Source organism: Macrotis lagotis, chromosome 1 (genome assembly GCF_037893015.1).
Source record: "Macrotis lagotis isolate mMagLag1 chromosome 1, bilby.v1.9.chrom.fasta, whole genome shotgun sequence".
NCBI classification, from domain to species: Eukaryota; Metazoa; Chordata; class Mammalia; order Peramelemorphia; family Peramelidae; genus Macrotis; species Macrotis lagotis.
The window spans coordinates 687,196,170-687,223,008 of NC_133658.1; the positions used below are offsets into that span (position 1 = coordinate 687,196,170).

Below are 26,839 nucleotides of genomic sequence, written 5' to 3' on the forward strand. Positions count from 1 at the left end.
TCTATTAGCTTTGTCCAAAATTAAAATGAGGTTCACCTGTAGTCATCTGTTCTTAATTCCTGTTGGTGATCACTTCTTCTGAGCACTTATAGTTCCTTAAATAATCCATCCCAGAATTTAACTAGAAGCTCTTTCTCCTTTTGAAAAACACAGCATTTGCCAGTCTGTAATCTCATTGTACTGCTCACATTTGCCATTTCTCAAAAGTCACATTCTTCAAAGATTAAGCAATTATGCCAGCATGTTTTGTTATTACCCTGGGTTGTAATTCATTTTAACCAAGTAACACAATGACAGGACTTTCTTACATTTCCTCATTTATTTTCTGTTTTAATTCCATATTAACTATTCTTGTTTCTTTTTTAATAAAGTTAAGATTTGGAAACAAATCTTTATTAGAGAAAAGGAAAAACAAAATATGAATCCACTAGTTTCCCCTTTCCTCTGACACGTTATCTTTCTATTTACTCCTCCAAGTAGGAGTCCTATCCATCTCTTGATCTATTCTGTTTCTAACACATTTGAAAAAAATATTTTTGTTAGTGTCTATTATTTATCACAAGATTTAGCTAATTATCTGACAATAACTTATAGTCTTCCTGAAATCACTATTAGGATCTAGTCATTGTTTTGTATTCATCCTCAGTTACCTTCCTTATCTCTCTTGTATTTCTTTAAAATCTCAGTTCATTGATGAGCTCCTTATGCAATCTTAAGATTTTTTTTAAAGATAATTACCTTTTTTCTCATCATAATCAATAACTACATTGTCAGAATTTCCTGCTGATTTTCGAGTCAACTTACCTTTTAGTTTTGGGCTATGGGTTTCTATCCTTTGAAATATGTTCTTTTAAAGATCAGGGTATTTCAGACTATGTCTAGCATTGCCCTCCTAATCTATTATCTTCTCTAAACTAGCATAAGTTCTATCTTGCATGTTTCTTCTGCCATTTGGTGCAATGAAGAGCATGCAAGGTCTAGAATCAGGAAGACCTGAATTTGTAATTGGCTTAGGCACCTAAAACCTGGGTGACCTTGGGCAAAGTCACTTAACTTCTGTTTGCATGTTTCCTCTTCTCTAAAATGAGAATTATTATAGTACCTAAATTCTGAGGCTTGTTGTGAAGATCAAATGAGGCAGTTGAAGTAAGACCCTGGCACATAGTAAGCACTATGTAAATGTTAGCTAATATTATTATTTTGATTTGTAAGTGTCAGTTTCAGAATAGCAGTTCCCATCCGTGTTTCTCTCATCTTATGAAAGATCAAATGAACAAGGCAAGTGAAGAAGCTTTAAGAAGAGACTTATTCAGCACTATAAGCTGTGATAGTTTTGTGATCTATGCCAGGAACTTACCTATTTTCTGGCACAGGTTCAGCGACCAGTAGTAGTATACTTCCATTGTGGTATTAAGCTTCCCTTCTTCCTTTGGTGATTGTTGACCAAATACTCTCCCACTTATGCTTCATTCATGGATTTCTAGGTAGGTGAATATCTTCTTTTTATTGCTGATGTTTGTTTTTAATGTTCATGCAAAAACAGTTTTGAACATTCATCTTTTTGTAAGTTTTTGAGTTCCACATTTTTCTACCACCCTCCCTTCCCTCCCCATGACGGTGAGTAATCTAAGTTTAATCATGCTAATAACCATGTTTAACAAATTTCCAAACCAGTCATGCTGTGAAATAAGAATTAGAACTATAGGGGGAAAAAACCCATGAGAAAGAAAGAAAAAAGCATAAAAAAACGTTTTAAAAAGTGAACACAGGGGTGGCTAGGTGGCACAGTGGATAGAGCACTGACCTTGGAGTCAGGAGTACCTGAGTTCAAATCTGACCTCAGACACTTAATAATTGCCTAGCTGTGTGGCCTTGGGCAAGCCACTTAACCCCATTGCCTTGAAAAATCTTAAAAAAAAAAGTGAACAGAGTATGCTTTAGACCTGCTTTCAGATGCCAAAGTTTATCCTCTGGATGAGTATTGCATTTTCCATTACAAATCTTTTAGCATTGTCCTTAATCACTGAACTGGTAAGAGGAGCTGAGTCTACCATAGTTGATCATCTCACAAGTGCATATTTTCTTGATGCATGTTATTATACTGTCTTCTGGATACCTTGAAATCCCAGAAAAAAAGATCCTGTTCTTCCTTAATGCTTCTACTTTCCTGCTGCTGACTATCTCCAAATTATTCTTTATAATCTTGTTTGTATAGTTGTTTATTTGTTGTTTCCCCTATAAGATTGTGAGTTCTTTGAGAGCGATGACTGTATTTTGCCCTTCTTTGTAATCTCACTTCTTAGCACAGTATTTGGCATATAGTAGGCACTGAACAAATGCTAATTAACTAGCTGACCTATATTGGATATGTAAAACTATAGGTTAGAACACAACCAATTACTTTGATATATACACAATTGCTGCAATGAATATAGCAGTCTAATATTCAATTTGTTCAATAGGGAAATTTTGTTCGGGCCATCCTCTTTACTCTTACCCCAGTCTCCGGACAGGGAGTGCTAAGAATCACACAGATTTTAGACTGTTAACAAAACTGAATTTACGGGGCGGCTAGGTGGCATAGTGGATAAAGCACTGGCCTTGGAGTCAGGAGTACCTGGGTTCAAATCTGGTCTCAGACACTAAATAATTACCTAGCTGTGTGGCCTTGGGCAAGCCACTTAACCCCATTTGCCTTGCAAAAACTTAAAAAAAACAAAACAGACAACAACTAAATTTAACATCTGGTACTTTAAATAGGAGATGAGTAGATATATTGTTGAAGTAGCTGAATCATATCAACCTTGATATTCTTTCTTATAAATGATATCAAAAGAAAGAAGTTGCAATTAAATGGAAGGATGGCTCATAGGCACTTCTAGGAGAGTAAAAGATAGGAGTTAGAGGATATGTTATTGTATATCTAAAGGCCTACAATTAAACTAACAACATTATGGAACATTTTGTCCTTATTTATTGAAATACTAATGATAAGTATTATCATACTAAATAAGACTGTAGTTTATACACCAACATTAGTTGCTAAGGACAAAACAGAAAAGAAATTCCATGGAAAAACTTGCTAACACGCACTAAATCAAATAAACCTACTCTGATACTTGATGGCTTTGATGTAAAGGTGGGAAAAGGTGAGAATGGGAGAGATATATCAGAAAGTTTGGTTTAGGAGAAATAAATGAAAGAAGTTTTGATAGATAACAAAAGATAAATAATGCAGAGGTATCATGCCACTATATCATTCTCTAAAAAAAGGGGGATGGAATTAGTAGAAACTGGATATGATAGGTATCAAATACCACCACAAAGAATGACATTTACTATGTTTTAAATTTTTTTAAAAATTATTATGGATGTGAAAGTTTTCCCTGAGTCAGTTCTCTCTAGTCAGACCATCAAGTCAACAGAGCTGAGATCAGAATTTATAATAAATAAGATAAAGAATTTGAAAAAGATATGGCATATAATTGAAAACATTTAACCTTGAATATTTTTAAAAGCTATTGAAAATCTAAATGGGAAATGGAAGACAAAAATCACAATCAATGTCTAAAATAATTTTATCCTGAACTTAAATCAATTGTCACAATAAGGAAAATAACAGAACCTAAAAAAGTCTAACAGCAAATATTTGACTTACCAAAGCCAAAAAATATGACTAGCAAAGGCAATACCACATTAGAATATAAACTAATTCACAAAATCTGATAAAGATAGAAAATTATGAATAAGATCAAGTCATAAAAGCAGAAGGAAGCAGTGGAGGGTAAATACATTTTTAAAAAGGATTGACAAATATATCTGTATTTTGTCATCCCAAGCATAATCAAAGATCAAAATAGAGGTTTACAAGATGAATAAAAAGGTAAAAATAATTTGTAAAAAGTGAGGATGAGGGGCAGCTAGGTGGCGCAGTGGATAAAGCACTGCCTCTGGAGTCAGGAGTACCTGGGTTCAAATCCGGTTTCAGGCACTTAATAATTACCTAGCTGTGTGGCCTTGGGCAAGCCACTTAACCCCATTCGCCTTGCAAAAACCTAAAATAAAAAAAAAGTAAGGATGACTTCTAGCATCCCTATGTCGAGCTTGGAAGAGCTTTTGAGACTCATTTAGGCTTTGTAAGCATGACTGTGCTTTAATCTGCATCATTAGAGGGAACTCTCAAATGGATGAGATCACAAATACCTTTTAGTATTTGAGTTTATCATTTGTTTTCACATAAATAAAAGGAAGATTTGGAAAAAGTTCAGGAAACTTCCCTGTCACATTGTCTTGGGATAAGAACTTGACTATCCCTAGTAGGTCACCATATGGTTGCCGCAGTATATGTGTTAATTACCACTATGACAATTCTTCTTCCTTCAGTCAGTAAGAAATAGCCTTATTCTGCATAAGTGCCTCCTCCCTTATCCTTCCAAAGAATATTAAGAAATACTTTCTCCTCTTAAGGTCCAACCCTTTGCTCTGGAAAAAGTACATCAGAACTGTTATATGGTTCCCAATGCTCAGGGTTCCTTCTATCTTCTCTTTTAGTAAATTATTCTATTCCATTCAACTTCTTAACCCTTATGAAATTAATTTTGGCTTCGTCTCCTTAGAATTTTCCTCTTTTCTTCCTTATGGTTTTTCCTGTCTGTGCAGAATATTCTCTTTCCCGCTAATTTGAAGAGTAGAGGCTTTTCCCATCCTTATTATCTTCTTAACCAAGGAGACCAATACATACTATCAACATTTGTTGTCTCTACCAATATTTACTTGACAATAATTTTTTTTAAAAATGGCAATGCTGAGCAGCAAGTTGAGATCTGCATTGATGGCTGTGACATTCATTAGCTACCACACTGACTAGTTGTTTTACTGACAGAAGTTTCATAATCTGAAAAGTGAAGAGGGTGGACTAGATGATTTTTATGTCTATTCCTTTCAGCTTTACATTTAATGACTCAGTTATTCATTAAGTATGTTATCATGTTAAGGGTTGTTTTTCCCTTATAAATCAGCAAAAATTAAAAAAGATGACCTATTAATATGTAGGTGGGCTATAGTTCCATTATAACAAACAAACCCCAAGGTAATTTAAAATAGTAAATTTATAACTGAATTATATTTTTTGTATACCAAACATTATAGCATCTATATAGATTAAATGACTTTACCGCAGTTACATGCCATCTAGTATTCAAAAGCACATTTGAACCAAGCTATTCCTGATTTCAAGCCAAGAGCTCAAATCTACTAAACCGTGTTGCCTTTGAAACTATAATAGAAAAAATAATGGATAATGGTGGAGTATCACCTGATTAATATCATTGAGTCAGGTCTCCTTTTCCTCATTTAAAAGCTTTAGGTTGAGTTCATAGGATAATTTTTTTCCCATCAAATCATATTAATTTAAAAATTTATCAGCAACATAAAAAAGGGGAAAGGACCTAATTGTACCAAAATATTTATAGCAGAAGAATTGGAAATTGAGGACATGCTCATCCACTACGGAATGGCTAAATAAGCTTTAGTACATTATTGTGATGGGATATTATTGTGCTATAAGAAATGACAAGCAGGATGACTTCAGAAAAATCTGGGAAGACTTAAAAGAACTGATGTAAAGCCCAACTTTCCCTTCAAGCTAGCGATAAACTGTTTCCAATCAGAGAGGCACTCTAATCTCTTGACATTAATTTTTTTCAGTAGTCATTTTGCCTTGAGACCTCCTTTTAGGTTGAATGTGAATACTTAGCTTGGAATTGATGAGTCTGTGATCAGCCCAGCAGTCTGCCCCACACATTGCCTTTTTCACTCTCACATCCTGTCTATCTCTTCACCTTACAGTCACATAGTCTATTAGATGCCAGTGTTCACTGCAAGGGTGCATCTAGTTAGTTTTATTGCCATTAGGTAAATGGAAGACAGTGCAAAAGTCTTCAGTAGTAGGTGATCATTACTGTTGCTGTTTCCAGCTCCATTCTTCCCAAGGACTCCCTGATATGTCTGGTAATCTGAGCATTAAAATCAAACAGAATTATGAACTTGTCATCTTTTGGTATATTGATAAAGGTCTTCATAATATTTTCTTTAACTTCGCCAGGGTTCATCATGGTGGCATTGTTGATGATAACATGCCGTTTTTCTACAAGTGGTAATCTCATTATCCTGAACCTGTTATTTACTCCTTTTGGTAGGCATTCAAGAATGTTAACTAGATTAGTTTTTATAGAAAACCTATTGCAACTTCATAAAACTCCCCTTCTCTGTAACCACTTTAGAAAACATGTATCCAGCTCTGACTTCAATAAGCTTTACTCAGGACTGCTCTTTGGTTATGGTATCTGTTGAGTTCTTTTGTAACAAGAGCTGTTTATCTTTCAGGTTTATTGGATCTTGTGTTTATCTAAGAGTGTTCGATTCCATGCATTGATGATAAGTGGAATCTTCTTTGAAAAAGTTTTTGTACATTTTTTTATGTCTCGACTGGTTGGACAAGAAGAAAATTTTTAGGGCACCTTTTCTAGGCCTTTCCTCACACCAGGAGTTGAGCAGGGTAATCTTTAAAATGACTGCTCAGACACCAGGGGGCTGCTGAGTCCCACTGCTGCTTTCAGTGAGGAAATGATCCTATGGCCTGGGCCATCCATGTGCGGGGTAGTGACTATATAACTCCCAGAGTATCTGTATCTGCAGCATCCTTATTTACCTATGGCCACAGGACTTTGAGGAATGGTAAAGTGGTATGGTGATGTCTTTTGATCATATGTAAATTGGATTTAAGTGAGGCAGTTGCATAAAGTTGTAAACCTCAGTCTCTCTTCCAGTCATCATGGTCCAGTGGCAAGAAAGAGTCAAGACAACTAGTAATAACGTTAGATCCAGTGGATGATCTTGGCATCTTCAATATCTAGCCAAGTTCTAAACACTCCATAGCACCTGCTTCAGCTACCTTGGTAACTGTTGGAATGAATTTTTTATCTGCCCATTCTACTATGGAAGACTTCATACTTAAGGTTCAGCATTCTGACACTGGATTGTTGATGGATCAAGCTAGGAAAAAAGCATTTTGTCATGGGACAAAGAAAGGAAAACCAGGTTTTTGAAGACATTTACTATAGGTGGAAGGAAGTGAATGACAGAGTTAACTGAGGTTAGAGAAAAGGAAGTATAAAGTCAATGATGAATTGGGAAAGAGAGTTAAAAGAAAAAATATTTGAAAAGGCCATGGGGAAAAAGGATTTTGGTAGTAATGTCTGCAATCTAATTGGCTACTATGTGTACCTCTTTCCTTCACAAACTGTTTATCCTAATTTTCTATCATTCTTTGATCTGCCATAATTTTCCTCATTTTTTTAGAAAACTCAATATTTAAAAAAATAATTTATAAAAGCCATCATAAAATAATTATTCATGCTAAGGAAGTATTTTCTTTCTGAAAGGATTCATGGAAGAGTTCCTTTAAATAGAAAGCTCCCCTAGTCCATTTAAGTAAATCATTAACTACTTGGCAGGGAGATTGAGTGAATCAGGAGAGCAAGAGAATTTTAAAGCCAAAATATTAGGAATCACTGCCAACTGAAGATTAATCAGAAATGAAGATAAAGCATCTCAAAACTTTAATGTATGTCAATAAGAAAATGATTGATTTACAAAAATTAAATACACAAGAAAGTTTTCAGGAAAATAACTACTGTGTTAAAATACACTTATGCTATTTCCTTTCTGTTGAACTATATAATACTTTATGAAATTTTCTGGTCCTAATTGCAACTGCCTTTCTCTTATAAAATGTCGAAAAGGGTAAAGAGGCACAATTTTAATGATTCATTCCAGACTTGTTTATGATCTATTTGCTCTGCATTTTGTAGATCAGTATTTTTAAAGTGAATACTTTTAATTTCTGATAGATGCAGGTTGTAGTTTTGAGTTTGCTTTTTAAACAGTTCATTTTAATGATTTGCTTTGATGTTTGCTATTAAATTTGGGAAGTTACCATAATTTTAATTTTTAATGTTCAAGCATTAATAATCTGGCATCCTTCTTGTCTTTAGTGTATTGAAAATTAGTTTTTAAAAGAGGATTGAATTGGCTCATGTACATATTTGTATGCCAGAAATCTGTTAAAAGATCCAGTGCCATTACAACCTTATTTTTAATGCCAGATACCATTATTGAACAGCACATTCTTTACCTTTGAAATATAATCTATGACTATCCATACATCAATTTAGATTTTACTTTGTTGAGTACATTTATATACAAAGATAATTTTTGAGTGTATGCCATATTAAATATTAATAATTTAATCTGCTTTAAAACAGAATAGAATTGTAGCTATGTTGGGAACTTAGAAATCAGCCTTACTCCTTATCCTTCCTTATTTTACAGATAAATATTCTGCATTCGACTTGCTTAATGCTTAATTGCTACATTGGTGAAACCAGAACTAAAACCCACATCTCCTGATTCTCAGTCCAGTTTATTTTTCATGCCATGAGAAATTGTTAAAAATTTGAACATTAAGATAAAAAAACTGATTAGAGAATAATGAAAAAAATTTGCTTTTCTAAAAAGTACATTTTATAAAAGGTTCACAAGTTTCATTAGGGTAGAATTTATCATACTTTTCAGACCAGTACCAAAGTCTCTAACTTAGGGCATTATCCACTGAACAAATAGACTTGACTAATATAACTGAAATCAGTGAAATTCATATATTGTAATACAGAATTTGAGAATGATTATTAAGACATTTAAGTACACTTGCTTTTCATGATTTTTAGGAGCACACCTGTGATTTGATGGTAGAGCCAAAAATCACATTTCAGGGAAGCTTAAATGAAATGCTAGAATCTTCTTTCAGTGGATTTGTTAAAATCAATATGCTTTATAAAGTCATCTGTAAAGATGACAGATGTTCTCTATTGGAATAATAAGTGATGTCTGAGATGAATAGTTATAAAAATGCTAATTTTGGTAATATTTCTATATACAGTTTTCTATAACTTTTTCAAAAGGTTGAAATTAATAACTTTGCTGATGGGTAACAAGTTATATTTTAAGTTCCCAATACTTCTGAAATTTGCTATTAGCGAAATGCACGGTGGATTTTTATTTAAACCTAATTAGAAAAAAATAGTATTACAGGTACCAGGAATAAAGAAAAAGTGATATAATTATTGGTTTCTAAGCATGAATCAAAAATAGTCTGTGGACCACATTTCATAATTTCAGTTTTCTTTCCATAAATATTTGTTCACAGTTTATCCTTCCAGGAAAATGTGATCTTCTAGAAGTATGGAGTCTGAATTTTTTTTTGTAAGAACAGGGCTTGGTGATTGGCAAATAGCAGATACTTCATGACTCTTAAATTAATAGTGAAAAGAACCCACTAGATTTGCAGTTACAAGACCTATATTTGAATCCTAGGTTGTGATGTTGATCAAGTCTCAACCTCTTTGGGTCTCAGTTCATCTGCAAAATGAGGAATTTGGATTGGATGATCACTTAAGGATTTTTCCAATTCTAAATCCTATGAAAGTACAAGCAAAAATGAAGAAACAAACCCTTCTATTTGTGAGTTAGCCATTCTTCGGTGGGATTACTAATGGATGGGAAAGTATTTTCAGAATTTAAAAAGTGATTTTCTTCATTTCCTAAAAGCTGAAAAGAGAGACCATTTACATCACATCTGCATCACAGAATTAAGGCTGTAAGGGACTTGAAAGGTGATCTCATTTAAGTCCTTTCGTTTTTGCAGATGAAGAAACTGAGAGCACGGGGTGGTAAATAATTTCCCCAAGTTTACACAGGTAATAATTATATAATAAACGACTCATTCTCAGAATCCAAATGCTAGACTGATTCCCTAATGCTAAGACTGGGAGTGGCTAGGTGATAAGTGGATAGAACACCGGTCATGGAGTCAGGAGTACCTGAGTTCAAATCCGACCTCAGACACTCAATGATTACCTAGCTGTGCGGCCTTGGGCAAGCTAGATGTGATTAGACAACAGGCCCTTGGAGTCAAGAGAACCTGAGCTCAAATCTGGCTTCAGACACTTAATCGTTACCTAGCTGTGCGGCCTTGGGCAAGCCACTTAACCCCCTTGGCCAGCAAAAAAACCTAAAGAAAAAAAAAAGAAAAAAATCCCTGAAAAGTGATAACTAAGAAGGTAAATTCCAACTGCAAATAGGAATCCAGGAGACCATCTGCAGTCTCGACTGTGGACAAGAGAAGCTTTAAATTCTAGTGCTAAAGGGAAAAATCAGCATCTCCCTTTGTGCCGCCCCATGAGGGGTGCCTGGCAGATCACTCCTCTTACAAGCAGGTCAAGTCCATGCTGTGGAGGCTGTTTAGACAAGACCCCTTTCGACTCGGTCTCACTATATTTCATTGGAAATTGTCCTCAAAGACAAACTAAGCAAAGGACCACCGTGGTTAGCAACTCTCAAAGCTACCCCATCCTTGCCTTTCTTTTCCTCTTTAAATGAGTAAAAGCCCATTCCTTCGCAGAATCTCAGCTCCGCCTCTTGTCTGACGTGGCAGGAGCGGGCGGAGCCCCTCAGGTAGCAGGCAGGGAACGCGCAGGCGCCCCGAGGCTTGGCGCCCCGAGGCTTGGCGGGCGGCGCCGAGGCCGAGGGCCAGCCGCCTCCGGAGGAGTAACCGGAGGAGAGGGTAGCACCTCCTCACGCCAAGCCCCGCCCAGCTTTGGGCCATAAGAGTTCAAGCGACCGAGTTGAAACGCCACGCTTCCTTTCCTATCTAAGTCTCCTCCAATCCCGAGGATCTCGGCGGATCGCACGACCGACCTCCCACGCTTTACGCTTCTGCCAATCACAGGCCGCCGCACCCGCGTCTAACCCGAGAGAAGTTTCTACTTCCTTCCTCTTCCTGCTTTCTTCCCGCCCCACCGTGCTTCTCGACCAATCGCCAGAGCCGACCCGCCTTTACGCCCCTCCTCTTCCTTTAACCCCACGCCCCACCCCCTTGGTCTAGCCAGCCGGCACCACCTGACTAGGAGTTGGTCCTGCGGCAGGAAGAGGAGGGAAAGGGGACGTGGGAGGGGCAATGTAGGGGGAGGGCGAGGAAGGGGCGGAGGAAAGCGTTGTCGGGAAGATCTCGCGAGATCGGACGGAAGCCTGTGGGAGCCCGTGGCCTTTAAAGTGCAGCTCAGCCCTTTCCTCCGGGGGTAGTTTGTAAACAGCCGCGGCTGCCGGAGCTCGTGGTCACGGCCCCCGCGTTCGGGGGCGGCGCGCGAGCCAGGGCAGCGGGGCAGGTGAGTGATGGCGGCCATCGGGGTGTCGGCCGGGAGCAGGCGGGGGGCGCCGAGGGGAGCAGGCGCTAACATGGCGACGGCGCTCGCCACAGTCCCCACCCCCCACCATCCGCTGCTTCGCGGCCCGCGTCCCCGTCCCCTCGGGCTGCGCCGGGAGTTCCGCCCCCGCCGCGGCCTCCCGAGCCCCGGGCCGTTAGGTAGGTGGAGCGCCGGGCCCCGGCTCCTCCCGGCTCGCGCGCTCTCCCGAGCCCCAACTAGCGGCGCCTGCCCTTGTGCCCGCCGGGCCCTGCCGGCTTGGGGAGAACCCCCCCCCGGGCGCGGTGCCCTCCGCCGAGAGGTGGGCGTGCCCCCGGGGCGGGGGCCGATGAGCGCCCCGCCGCCCCCCGGGCTGCGGGCATCGCTGGCGCTAGGAGCGTGCCCCCGGCCGGCCTTTCCCTCCTTGCCTGGGCTGCTTGTGGGAGGGAATGCGGCCTGAGTTGGAGGTGTGCCGTCGGTGACCTCCCCCGGGCTGCGGCGGACGCTTTGTCAGGGAACGAGCCGGGTGGTGTTGGGGTCCCCCCACCCTTTCTTTTTCCTCCAGCCCCAGGGCACCTGTGAGGAGCCCGTGTTCCTCCAGTGTTTTCTGTGTTCTCTCCGGACCTGGGAGGGGACTAGGGAAAGGGCGGAGGTGGGAGCCTCTTTTGTGTGTGCCGACTTGTCTGCTTTTGATGTCTGGTATAAAACCTCTTTTTTAGGCGATTTTGGCCACTATGTAAGTAAAATGGAGTGACTGAAACCAGGCCTTTCTTTTATTATGGTCGAAGGAACATAGGCCCCAGAATTGGTTCAGTCTAATGAGGAGAGACTTAAACGTCTGAATCCAAGGAATATTTTTTCAAAGCTATCTATTTTTAACCTTGGAACATTTTGTTTCTCATATTAGAACATAATTTGTTAAACAATTATTACTAACAGAGACTTGTAGGCAAGTTTCCATAAATTAAAAAAAACCCTACCCACTCTCATATGTTTTATTTAAAATTGTAAAGAGGAGCTCTTGTTAGTAACATTTATTTTGAAGGCCAAGAGATTTATAAAATCAGGGATTAAGTATGAAAATCAAATCATTGGATCAATTCTAGATTATCAGTTTATATTTGTGACTTTAAACCAGAGAACTCATTCTTGACACTAATACATAATTCTTTGAGCATCCTCTAGAAGTATGTAAAATGGGGGGGGGGGGGCGGCTAGGTTGCGCAGTGGATAGAGCACCAGCCCTGGAGTCAGGAGTCCCTGAGTTCAAATTTGACCTCAAACACTTAATAATTACCTAGTCGTGTGGCCTTGGGCAAGCCACTTAACCCCCATTTACCTTGCAAAAACCTCAAAAAACAAAAAAAAGTATGTAAAATGTTTTTCTTCTGATTTGAAGATTGAGTCGCAGAAGTTCTTGCTGATCTGCTATACTTCACTTCTTCCCCCTTCCCAATTATTTTTGTCTCTATTCATATATCTTCTTTTCCACCAATAGAATGTAAATAAGCTCCTTGAGGACTTAATGTTTTGTTTTTGTCTTTTTATCCCTAGTACTTGAAATACCTAATGTTTGTTGATTATTTCATCTTAGAAGACTAAAAGTGAATTATTTAAGAGTTTTAAAATACTGATGAATTGTAAAGTGTAAGCACTTCCTAAGTTTATATTGTTAAATATTCTAGTTTTTAAAAAAACAATCTTTAATTATTCAGATATTATTGTCCTTTTTATTTCTAGTACCTGTCACAATGCCTGACCTATAATGCAGACTTAAGAATTGTTTAAACAATTGAAGGATATATAGTAACTTTTTTTTTTAAAGAGTATCCATATGACTAAACATGTACATATTACTGTTCCTATTTATTCACTGCTTTGAAGGAATGGGAAGTACCGGTGATGCTATTCCCAAAATATTTCCTAGACTGTTGCATAGAATCTGAGTTCAGTCTTCAGAACCTGTCTACTATATCCCATAACAGATTAAAAATCCTCCCTACACTATCTCCAAGTGATCATCTATTCTTTTTGTCTGATGGCCTCTTGGTACAACTTCTCTAGACTGGCATAGAATCTGAGTTCGGTCTTCAGAACCTGTCTACTATATCCCATAACAGAATAAAAATCCTCCTTACACTACCTCCCAGTGATCATCTATTCTTTTTGATGGCCTCTTGGTACAACTTCTCAGGCAATCCATTTCCCTTTCAGAGTGAGCTCATTAAGGAAGTTTTCTCTTCTATAAAGCCTAAATGAATTTTCTAACTTCTAGCAACAGTTTCTAGTTTTGTTTAAGCCAGAAATGAATAAGGTCAGTCCTTTTTCCATGTGACAGCTCTTCAAATTGAAGGCAGTAATCATGTACTCTCTTAGGTCTTCTTCAAGTTATTCTCACATCCATTACCTGACTCTTATATGTATGGCATGATCTTGAAAAACCCTTCTCAATCCTAGTTGCTCTTCTGGATATTTTTGAACTTATCAACAATCATCCTTTCTAAAATGTAGCACCCAAATTTAAACACAGTACTCCAGATATGGTCTGCATCATGCACAGTACATCATTAATGCCTTTGTTAGCACGAATTAGTATATCACCTTTTTAGTCACCCATAATGCTCTGTTCTCTCAAACCGAATTTGCAACTAGCTACAAAGTCTCTTTCAGATGAAATATCTCTCTCTATTTTCCCCAAGTTGAGGCTTTTGCGGTTACCTCATATGGCTCACTGCCTGCCATCTAAACAATGATTAAAATAGGGTAAATATCAAATACAGAAGACTGTTTTCTTTTTTTCAAAGTCACTGAAGAAGAAAAACCTTTTGAAGTAGTGGTATTAATACTTTTCAGTCCTCATACTGCTACAGATCTTATAATTTCTTATATTCATTTAATTATTTTGGAGAAAGATTATAATTACTTTAAAGGTTGTATTAATGTCTCAGACATAAGCAATAAAATCTTTCATAAATAATATTTTAAATAGTTTGATACACTTTGGTATGAGGTAGAAAAACAATTGCAAATTATAAATTTTACATTGTAAATGTACAGATTTGTAAAAATATAGGGTATAGAGGGGAATAATGCCAAAGAATTTATTGGAAATAAGAGTTACAGGAATTGACATAGTTCATTTTAACTGATGGTCAATTGATAAGTTTGAAAATTAGCAAAAATTCATATTTGATATTAATTGTCAAGCAGTTTTGGATTTCAAGAATGTAACCTAATTTCAGATAGTAAATAATAAGAATAAATGACATTGATAGAGCACTTTAGAGTTTACATGAATATCTCATTTGTATGTCAACAATGCTGTGACATAGGTTCTAATGGTATTATTAGATGGTGAAACTGAGATTAAGTGACTTGCTAAAAGTCAAAGTTAATAAAAATGAGCCTGTATTTGGACTCAGATCTTTCAAGTTCCATGCTCAGAAATAATGTATGCACTATGACATGCTGTCTCAAAGGTTTTTTGGGAAGCAGTGAATAAACAAAAAATAATGTAAACATTTAGATGTCGGGAATATTTTGTAAAATAATAATTACATTTGAAAAATAACATACTTCCGTTCTTTCAGGGTCATTGCTTTCATCCATATGGGTACCACTTTGCTATGGAAATGGCAAAACCTACAAATGAGTTAGAGTGGCTAAAAATTTTTTTGTCAACTTTGGTGATTTATCTCAAGTGTTATATAGACCGTTTTGCAGTTTTTCATTACTTTAGATTTTAGTATACAATTGACATTTTTATGTACTTTCATTTAAAAAGAATTCACTCTGTTTATGAAGATCTGATTATGCCACCATAAACTTTGGTAACTAGAATAGTGTGCAAAGTTTCTTGGCTCATACATACATAAGAGGACTGAAGGAGTAAAATGGTTTGTCTGGTCATCCATCAAACTTTAAACTTCTATGTCAGGATCTTTTTGTTGAATGATGAGGATAGAAAGAAAAATGAAACAGTCTCTGAGCTCAAAGAATATATACTCTATAAGAGGAGAAATACTAAATGATAGATAACCTTTAGAATTTGAAAGACTGATGTTTGAGTTTAGATTTGTTCTTTTTGTCTCTAGCATCAGGAATAGTAGATATGCTATGTATAGGAAAACATGCTAAAGTCTTATAGCTGTCCAAAAGTAGAATAAGCTACTAGGCTCCTCACTGGAAACCTTGAGAAAGAAGCTAAGTGACCACTTTTTAGGTATATTGTAGAGAAAATTCCTGTTCTAACTAGTTCTGACCATTTTTTCCTAGTTGATACTAATTGAAATAGATCTTCTAACTCTGGAATTATTTGAATACTGAACTATTGTGCTATAAGATGATATTTCAAAAAACTGATTAAATCTGACTATTCTTTTTGAAGACCTTTTCCTCCTTCTAGTCTATTAATTCTTGGCTTCACTCTTTTTTATATGTTGTGTTTGGTTTGGGGCAGTACCTTCTTTCATTAAATTTTAAAAAGTTGAAATTTTTCCAATATGGAACCAATCTTGACTTTTCCTTAGTTTATTTTTTATTTTAAACAACATTTTGTTAAAGTAATTACAAATTCCATTAGTAAACAAATAGTTTTCAGTATTTGAAAGCTGGATGAGTGTTTTGATATTTTGTTGTACAGAATTTGTATAAAAGACACTGTACTAAAATGAAGCAGATTGAGGCCTGGTCTTGCACTTAAACTTCTTGCCTCTAAGACTTGTTAAGTTATATGACCTAGGGAAACTGCTTAACCTCTTTGGACCTTTGGGTGGTAGCCTCTACAAGACTTTAAATTCTTCCGTGTTAAATGGAACCCTTGGCAATATGGTGAAGCAATTAACCTCTCAGAAAGTTTTTAAATGCATAATTGAAGAAATAGGATTACAGAGGAAAGCAATGATCTAAGCACATAAAACGTGTTCCCAAGTTAAGAATTCTTACTTTTGAAGACTTTGTGTTTCTGACTATTGAATGTTTGAATCATTAAAGAAAGTTGTTTGTTTTTTTAAGTTTTTGCAAGGCAATGGAGTTAAGTGGCTTGCACAGCTAGGTAATTATTAAGTGTCTGAGATCGGATTTGAACTCAGGTATTCCTGACTCCAGGGCCGGTGCTCTATCCACTGCGCCACCTAGCTGCCCCTAAAGAAAGTTTTTATACTGAGTTCCCTGTAGTGATAAAATCACAAGTTCAGACTTAGAAAAAGTCATTCTTACAGATTTTAAAACCCTATTATTAAATACTTTTTTAGAAGCATGTTTGTGTAACATTACGGATATCCCTCTTTCTGTTTGATTTAAATTTCCCTGACAGAATTTTTTAACCTTTTTTTCAAAGAATGAGTTTTATTTATTTTCATAATACATTTAATTTCTTCCATTTATTTCATCTCTTCATAGCCCCAATGCAGTTTTTTTCAGAAGTCTTTTTTCTTTATTACTATTTAAAGCTAGAAACAAATTTTAAAATAGCTTGCAAATGGCCTAAATTCACACCTAAATTTTCTAATGATTAAAATCAAACCAGTATTTTCTTGTACCTAATAGACTTTCTAAATAAATGGCATCTATAGGAATTTCTTAAACATTATCTTTGTAATACACATTACACAATTATTAAGCTCAGAATCCTGTGATAAATACTGAAATTAAGGAATATTTGTTAAATATTCTCTGTTAACTATAACATGTTCTGTTTAGTACATTCATTTGTTTACATCTCCAGCAGATTATCTGTTTCTTGAAGACTGGTACTTTTTTAAACAAAAATTCTGAAAGTATATCACACATTTCTTGGCAGTTGATTCATTTTCACGGATGAGGAAATAGTTGGGAAAAACCCAAAACAATTTTTTTTATGCTCATATGTAGTGTATTAAAATTATCTTAAAGAGAAAATTCATTCTGACAACTATTAAGATCATTTCATTTTAACATCTGCTTAATATGTTGTCCTCCTTTGGAAATACTTACATGATAAAAAGATTCACATAGGTTCAGTCTTGTATCTACTTTTTTTTTAATAAAATGAGGAAATCTAAATGTATAGTATATTATATATTATTATTGCCTTAATATGTATTGTTCTATTTAATGTATTTATTTTTGTCTTATAACCCTATTATATTGCCTAAACATTATGATATCTAATACAGCTTTTATGTCTTAGGGTCTCCAAGGTCCTTTTCAGCTTTCAGAAGTGTCACTCTTCTGCCTTGTAATTGTCTTCATGATGTGGACCTCAAATAATTAGAAATGTGCCTCCAAATATTTTTAGTATTTTAGGCAGCAAACATCTATTAAGCACCTACTGTGTGCCAGGCAGTTGGCTAAGTACTGGGGATTTAAAGACAGTCCCTGTTTTCAAGGCGTTCACTATGAAGCAGAGACTACATGAAAGCAATAGCTTCAAACAAACTGTAGACAAGGTAAATTGGACATAATAATTGGAAGGAAGGTAATGGAATTTAGATTTTTTTTTTAAGGACCAATGCATTTTTTTTTGTCCTTAAGACAAAATATATAGGTTTAAAATTTTTATTTCAAAGTAAATCAGTAATGAAATTATTGTGTCAGTTGATATTCCAAGTCCTTCTGAGTGTTAAAGTGGAATTGGGAGAATCCTCTTAAAGAAGTTAGGGTTTTAGATGGGACTTGAAAGAAATCTGAGAAGTTAGAAAGTAGAGATGAGGAGGAGGAGAATTGAAGTATGGGGAAGTCTGTAAAAATGCATTTGGGAAATGTAGTATCTTGTTAATCAAGTTTAAAAGTAATTCATATGAACTTTTAAAAAACTTAATATATCTTTTCCTTTTTGACTTTGCAAGGCTATGGGGCCAAGGTCATATAGCTACTAAGTGTCTGAGGCTGGATTTGAACTCAGGTTCTCCTGTTCTATGCACTGCTCCACCTTAGCTGCCCCCAACTTTGGTTTCTTTGATGCTAATGTTGGAGCATCTTAATTTTTGTAGATAAATATCTTCAAAGTCATCTATATTTTCATGTAATTTATTCCTGAAATCATTGTCATGGTTTGTTTAAGATTAAGCTAAATCTTTTAAGATTTAGCTAAGTTATGAGTGTTATCATTACCATGATGGTAACCCTTAGTATCTTTTGAGTATTTTGGTAGTAACACATAAACTCTGACAGGTTTTAACAAGCTGGAAAGGGTTTTAAGTAGGGGTTTGTCTGCCTATGACCAGCTTAGCTAAATGGTCCAAAGACCCAACTTAACTCTTTACTTGGGTTGACTGCAGATTGATGAATTATTTTTGTACACAATATTTCTTCTTTTTTTTGCAAGGCAATGGGGTTGAGTGACTTACCCAAGGTCACACAGCTAGGTAATTATTAAGTGTCTGAGGCTAGATTTGAACTCAGGGACTCCTGACTCCAGGGCCAGTGCTCTGTGCCATTGTGCCACCTAGCCACCCCTGTACACAGTATTTCTTGAGAACTGTCAGTTTCCACATCAATGAAAGAAATGCCTAATCAGATGAAATTATAACTCTTTAAAGTATTGAAGAGTGTACACTCTTTTGACAGGATCATAATTATGGGAATATAATTTTTGTAGAAAGCAGCACAAATGTTCCTTAATATATAGAATGGAAATGTGTAAGTGTATGTGTTTGTGTGTGTGTACACACATATTTATGTGTGTGTGTGTGTACATACATATATATACATATACATACACACACATATATTTGTGGGTGCACATAATTGATGTATCCCAGCATAGGAAAAAGATTCTTATAACTCTTTAGAATTGTAACTCTGTCAGAGAGAATATACTTAGCCAGAAGTGATAGACACTCATGACACCCATGAGACTGCTACCCAATGGGATGAAACTGACTATATCCCTACTTGGGAGAAAGACTCTTAATAACTCTCAAGAATTGTAACTCTATTAGAGAGAATATACTTAGCCAGAAGTGGTGGATGCTCAGGATTTTCTGTAACTCAGAATGATTTTAAAAACACTTCCTCCTTAAAAAGGGGGGGACTGGAAGGAGATGGGAGGATGGAGGGGACTGAATGGAGTAAATTTCATTATATTAAGAGGTAGAAAAGACCCATTGTAATAGAGGGGAAGAAGGGAGGAGATGAGAAACACCTGAATCTTCCTCTCATTAGACTTGGTTTAAAGTTGACTTACACACACAGACTCAGTTAACTTAAAATACATCTTACTTTTCAAGTATTAGAAGGGGCAAAGGGGAGGAGGGGATGGAGACAGGGAGGGGGAGAAAAAAGGGAACTAATGGAAGGGAAGGGGAAAGAAAGGGGAGGGGGTGGATATAGGAGGACAAACACTGAAGGTGGCAGTATTCAGAAACAAAATACTGGGGAATATGGATAAAAGGGGGAAAATATAAACCGGGAAGATAGCATGGAGGACAATAAAGAGTCAGTAATTACACATTTGAATGTGAATGGGATGAACTCTCCCTTAAAATGGAAGCAGATAGAGTGGATTAAAAACCAGAATCCTACAAGATGCTGCTTACAAGAAACTCTTTTGAAGCAGAGAGAGATATGTAGAGTAAAGGTAAAAGGTTAAGCTGAAGTGAAAAAAGTAAGGGTGGCACTCCTTATCTCAGACAAAGCAGAAGGCAAAAATAGATAACCTTAAAAGAGATAAGGAAAGAAACTATATCTTCCTAAAAGGTACCATAGACAATAAAGTGATTTCAATACTGAATATGTGTGCACCCAATGGGATAGCATCCAAATTCTTAAAGGAGAAGCTCAAAGAACTACAGGAAGACAGACAGTAAAACTCTGCTAGTGGGAGACCTCAACCTCCTGCTCTCAGATTTAAATAAATTGAATCATACAATAAGCAAAGAAGTTAAGGAGGTAATTAGATTGGTTAGAAAACCTAGATATGATAGACTTATGGAGGAAATTGAATGGGGATAGAAAGGAATATATACCTTTTTTTCTGAAGTACATGGCACTTAACACAAAAATTGACCATGTACTAGGGCATAAAAGCCTAATAATTGCAGAAAGGCAGAAATAGCAAATGCATCTTTCTCAGATCAAAATGCAAAAAAAATCATGTACAATATTGGACCAGGGAGATAAAGACCAGAACTAATTGAAAACTGAATAACCTCATTTATAAAGAATGAGTGGATCAAACAACAAATTATAGAAAGAATTGAATATTTTATCCTAGATTATGACAATAATGAAACAACATACCAAAGCCTATAGGATTCATTCAAAGCAGCTGTCGGGGGATATATATTAAAATGATTACATGAATAAATTAGAGAAAGAGGAAATTAATGAACTAAATATACAACTAAAAAAATTAGAGAAAGAATAAATTAAAAACCCCCAATTAATTACCAAATTAGAAATTCTAAATAATTAAAGGAGAAATTAATAAAATCGAAAGCAAAAAAACTTTTGAACAAAACCAAATATTTAATTCTTGATTCCTCATTTCAAATGTCATGTCAATCTAAATTTAAAAAAGTAGATCCAGTAAAAGGAAATTTGTATTTTTAAATCTGAGTCCAGTGTTTCCTCTGTAGGCAATTTAATTTCTAAGTTTTGTTGATTACTTTTTCTTTTAACTTGTAACTATTCCAATTCTACAACTAATTTTGCATTATACTATCATGCTCATCTCCACATTTACTCTTTTCTATGATTTTTTTGGGATCTTCATAAAAATGTTGCCCTTGTTTTATCCTTTTATTTGTCCAACCCTAAACACCAGGAGAACTTTCTTTAGTCTTCCACAGGTGGATTGTTAAGGACTTCAAAAATGCACCTAGCAAAATGGCATATCCCATGAATAGAAGCAAATATAGGTCAATATTAAGAGCTTTGCAAAACACCACTACCAACTATAAATCTTGTACCAAGGCACCACTACAAGATAAAACTTGACCCTTTATGGACTGTGAGAGATTCCTATATGAAGTCAAAGGCAACCCAGGAAATTCCAGTTTGAAAAAACTGTTTCCTAGTTCTCTCTCACTCTCTCTCTCTCTCTCTCTCTTTATTTTTTAACAAGACAGTGGAGTTAAGTAGCTTGCCCAAGGCCACACGGCTAGGTAATTATTATGTGTCTGAGACTGGATTTGAACCCAGGTCCTCCTGACTTCAGGACCTGTGCTCTCTATTCACTAAACCACCTAGCTGCCCCAATGTTGCCAATTTTGAATGAACCTACTGATTTATTTATGATGTAAAGATTCTTTGTGCTATCTTTTAAAGAATACTTAAATTTATGTTAAATATATTAAATATTATTAGTAGTAAATGTTAATTTAGTTCCTTTTCAAAAGGAAAACTTTTTAGCCCTCTGAGAGTTATTTTTCACAAATTAGATAAAATGTCAGTTTTCACCTCCAAATATTGAAAAGAGATTGAAGTGGTTTGTTTCTTTATTTCACTAATTTAAATTAATCCATAGACCAGGGGTTCTGGTAGTCCATAACATTTTTTAATTGTCATTTTATTTTTTCTATTATATTCAAAGAGTTTTCAGCATTCATCTTTTTGTAAGATTTTGAATTCCACACTTTTCTTCCCTTGTTCCTCCCTGTCAGCAACTAATCTGACGTAGATTATACACGTACAATCATGTTTAATCTATTTCCATATTAGTCTTATTGTGAAAGAGGAATCAGAACTAAAGGGAAGAAATGAGAAAGAAAAACCCACATGAAACAAGTTTTAGAAAGCGAAAATTGTATGCCTTGGATTGCATTCAAACTGGATGTTTTTCTCTATAAGTGGATGGTATTTTCAAGTCTTTTAAAATTGTCCTTGATCATTGAATTGCAGAGAGGAGCACATCATATTTGGTCATCTTACAGTGTTGCTGTTAATGTATAATATTCTCCTGGTTCTGCTCACTTCACTCAGCATCAGTTCATGAAAGTCTTTCTAGGTTTTTCTAAAGCCTGCCCACTTAGGATTTCTTATAAGACTGTATAGTACTCCATCATATTCATGTACCATATAATTTGTCAGCTATTCCTCGATTGGTGAGTCCTCTCAGTTTCTGATTCTTTGCTGTTATAAAATGAGCAACTATAAATATTTTCATATATGTTGATCTTTTCCCTTTTTTAAAAAAATGATTCCTTTGGGATTCAAACCTACTAATGGCATTGCTGGATCAAAGGGCATATTGTAATATTTTAATTTAATTTAAAAATTTTATTGCCTTTGGGCTTAATTCTTTTTTTTTTAAGCTTTTGCAAGGCAATGGGGTTGAGTGGCTTGCCCAAGGCCACACAGCTAGGTAATTATTAAGGGTCTGAGACTGGATTTGAACCCAGGTACTCCTGACTCCAAGGCCGGTGCTTTATCCACTGCGCCACCTAACCACTTCTGGGCTTAATTCTAAATTGCTCTCCTGAATAGTTGAATCAGTTCACAACTCCATCAAAACAACATCAGTGTTCCCATTTTCTTACATCCCCTCCAACACTGATTATTTTTCTTTTTGTGTCATTTTAGTCTATCTGATAGGTATGAGATGGTACCTCAGAACTATTTTAATTTATATTTCTCTAATCATTAATGATTTAGAGCATTTTTTTATATGAATATAGATGATTTTAATTTCTTTATCTGAAAACTGCCTGTAGATTTGACTTATAAGTCAGGGAATGACTTGTATTCTTATAAATTTGATTCAGTTCTCCATATATTTTAGAAATGAGACCTTTATTGGAAATACTCCTGTGAAAATCGTTTCCCATCTTTCTGCATTCCTTCCAATCTTGACTATATTGGTTTTATTTGTGCAAACCTTTTTGATTTAATGTAATCAAAATTATCCATTTTTTTAAGATTTATAATGTTCTCTGTCTCTTGTTTGGCCACACATTTCTCCCTCTTCATAGACCTGACAGATAAACCACTCCTTGTTCTCCCATTTGATTTATGTCTAATGTACTCATTTTGACTCCATTCTGTTATATAGAGTGTGTTATAGGGTCTGTGTCTAGTTTCTGCGATACTGTCTTCCAGTTTTCCCAGAGTTTTTGTCAAATAGCGAAATTTTATCTCAGAAGCAGGAGTCTCTAGGTTTATCAAACAATAGATTAGTATAGTTTTTTCTACTGTTTCTTTTATGCCTAATCTATTCCACTGATCCACCTCTAGTTCTTAACCAGTACCTACTACCTCTTTTTAATAAAGTTGAAGATCTAGTACAACTAGCCTCACTTTACCTTGGATTTTTTTCCATAAGTTCCCTTCATATTCTTTTATTTTTTTTCCTTGACTCATTCTATGAGCATTTTTAAAAATTTGATAATTATTTTAATATAATCATTTTCCTTTGCAGATATAAATTCTATTTTATGTATCTAAAAAACATTTTGAGGAGTCCCTCAATTTAATCAGTCTGCCAAAGGGGGGAGTCCATGATACATTAAAAGATTAAGAATTCTTTCTCTATTAATAGATTACAATTGCTGAATAAAAGGAAAGTTTAGGCTTGTGATTTAGATTTGAGGATGTTTTTATGTTATTTTTTTTTTACTGTTGCCAAATAACTCACCACAATAGTCTATTCTAGTGAATAATGGAATTTCATAGAATAAGAGAATCTTCATGCCAGAAAGGAATAGGTTTGTGTATTATGCAGTGCCTTTTATTTTCATCTCAGCCTGTAATAATTTCATTGTATCTGTGATCTCCTTGATATAAGGATGTAGTCACAACTCATCCATGCTTGCATTGGCAGCTAGGGTACAGTGGATGGAGTGCTAGCGCTGATCATGAAGATCTGAATTTAAATCCAGCCTCAGACTCAGTTTCCTCAGTTATAAAATAGGGATAATAGCATCTATTTCCGAAGGTTGTTGTGAGGATCAAATGAAAGGATTTGTTGTCTCACACCAACTCTTGAAGAGGTTGTTATTCTGATGTTACAGATGAGAAAACTGAGACTGAGAGATTAAGTGGCCAAGGCAGGATTTAAACTTGAAGTTTTCCTGACTCCAAGCCCAGCATTCTATCCACTTCACCACTAGCTACTCCTGTTATATAGAGTACTATACTTAAAAATATTTTATAAATTCCATTTTCCTAGTAAAAATTATTTTTCCTTATTTTATCTTTATGAATATTTTATTCTTTCCTCTTTTGCTGTTTTATTATTTTCACAGTCTCTTGTACTTAATTGAAACCTAATCAGATTTGGAGTCAGAGGACGTGACCCAAATTGCTGTGTGACAGTGGTTTTAAATTCCCTGAGTTTAATGAGATGGTTGAATTAAATGATTTTCCACTTATATGTAATTCTGATAAATAATAACCAGATGACAATTTTGTTATTGTCATTCAGCTGACTGGTATAAAATAATAATGCCTTGATTACAAGGGTTATATTACCTTCATGATATCAGATTTTGTTTTGTCATCTCATGGTAGTTTCCTTGAGTTTAATTCGTTTAACCTGAGTTCTGGACAAGTTCCTCACAACCCTGTTAAGTTGTATGAGTATTATCTCTTTGAGAAATGATGAAACGGGGAGGCTAGGTGGTGCAGTGAATAAAGAACCGGCCCTGGAGTCAGGAGTAACTGAGTTCAAATCCGGTCTCAGACACTTAATAATTACCTAGCTGTGTGGCCTTGGGCAAGCCACTTAACCCCATTTACCTTGCAAAAAACCCCCAAAAAACCCCAGAAATGATGAAACAGACACTCAGAAGTTGAATATCGTCTTTAGGGTTATACAGCTAATTAGCAGAATTAGCATTTGAATCCAGTTTTGCTTTGTTTTGCTTCCAAAGCCAGTGTTTTTTCTTTTAAGTGTTACTGCCTTCACTATAGAATAAGAAAAATTTCTTTTCCTGAAGGAATTTGTTATTAAATATAAATTGCTCATAATCATAAAGCCATGATCATTTGTAGCTTTTTTTACAAATACATAATAAAATGTTAGGTTAAATCAAGGGTTGGCAAGGTTTTTGGAAGATGTCCAATGGAGAACCAGGTTTTTGACCCTGGTTTCCTGTTTTGGCAAGAAGAAAAAATGTTAGCTTCAGCATTTGGCATAGAGCACTTGGGAATGATTATCTGGTCAAAAATCTCCCTGATATTTCACTTGTTATAGATTCAGAAGTCTTCTAATATATATCCAGCCCAGAGAGCCTTTTTTTAAAAATAATTTATTTTGAATTTTACAATTTTCCCCCTAATCTTACTTCCTTCCCCCTCACTCTCCACAAAAGGCAGTCTGTTAGTCTTTACATTGTTTCCATGGAGCCTTTTTTGAGCAATCCATCAGGTAGAGTTACTTGTTTTAATTTGTTAATACAGTTGCTAATTTCTTAAAATATAAGCAAATAAAAGTGAAGAGAAACATCACAGTACAATGGAAAGAATGTTGACTCCATCACTGGAGTCTGGGTATCTGAGTTCAGATCCTGATTTTGTCACTTTCTTTGTGATCTTGAAATCTTAGTCTCTCTGGGTCTCTTTTTTCTCATTTGTAAAGCAAATTCCTGGCAGAGTAGAAAAGGGGTAGAGAAAAACTAAAAAGCTCAGATTCTCAGATGAGAAAGAACAGTTAAATCTTTTAGATATTTCACAAGATTTGAGGATTGGAAATTTAGAACTGGAATCAATTTACTTTCATTTTACAAAAACTTTGTTTTTATTCTAGACATTCATAAGTGATGTGTTTCTGTCTTGAGAACCAGAAGTCTATGAACACCTTCAATCTTATCATAAATAACATTATTATTGGCAGGGTAGATGATTTGTTTTTTAATATCTTTGGTAGAAATAATATAGTTCAACCTTATTTCATGGTTGTGGTAGATATTGTTTACTTCTCCTCTAGTGTTTCAGTCTATATTTTTAACATTACAAAACCATTTTGTTTTTCAGTATCCTTGCCATGAAAAGTGGATGCGATAAGTTGTTTGCCTTATGAAATTCAAGTTACACGAGAATTCTGCCAGGTATATATTTAGTATTGTTAAGTAAATTTTTATTTAAAATATTGAAGATGGTTCTGATGTGTGGGGAACATTTTTTATTCTTTTTCTATTATCATATTTGTTTTTAATTAGTGTTAGGAAGGACATATGATATAATCTGGAATTTTGTCAACATTTGTGTTTAAAGTGACCATCACAAATTCATTCGGTTCTCATCATTTTAAAAGAAAAATCACTATTGCTAACTTTTAGTTTGGGTTAACTAATTTCTCTTATTTAATATCTAATAAGATTGCTATATTCTTTAAAATCTAAGTAGATTAAAGTATGCTACAGTGGAAAGATTGTTTTTGGACATACATTTTCATCTTTTTTTGTAAAACAATTCCTCATGAAGAAAAGATATTTTAAAGTTCTGTTAGTGTATCCTTAAGATTTCTGTCCCATATACCTTTACTTATTTTCCCAAATCTTTATTTTAAGTAGCACAATGTTTATTTTGATTTTACTATCTTAGTTGCCACATACTTATCCAGGATATCTAGAAATAAATATTTGGACTTCCCATTTCCTCTTGTCAGTAGGAATGAAGAA

At 35.5% G+C, this 26,839-nt stretch overlaps 1 protein-coding gene across 2 annotated transcripts in view; it reads left to right on the forward strand.

Annotated features, from left to right (window-relative positions):
- Positions 1–11,171: 11,171 nt before the first annotated feature.
- Positions 11,172–26,839, forward strand: part of ATF2 (activating transcription factor 2) — a 123,382-nt gene continuing 107,714 nt past the window's right edge. The window contains exons 1-2 of one of the 2 annotated variants that reach the window (XM_074215670.1): positions 11,172–11,282; positions 26,193–26,266. In XM_074215670.1, coding sequence (XP_074071771.1) covers positions 26,235–26,266 — 32 coding nt within the window. In that variant the 5' untranslated portion in view covers positions 11,172–11,282; positions 26,193–26,234. The remainder of the gene's footprint in view (positions 11,283–26,192; positions 26,267–26,839) is intronic. The other variant, XR_012474261.1, reaches the window with a different exon arrangement.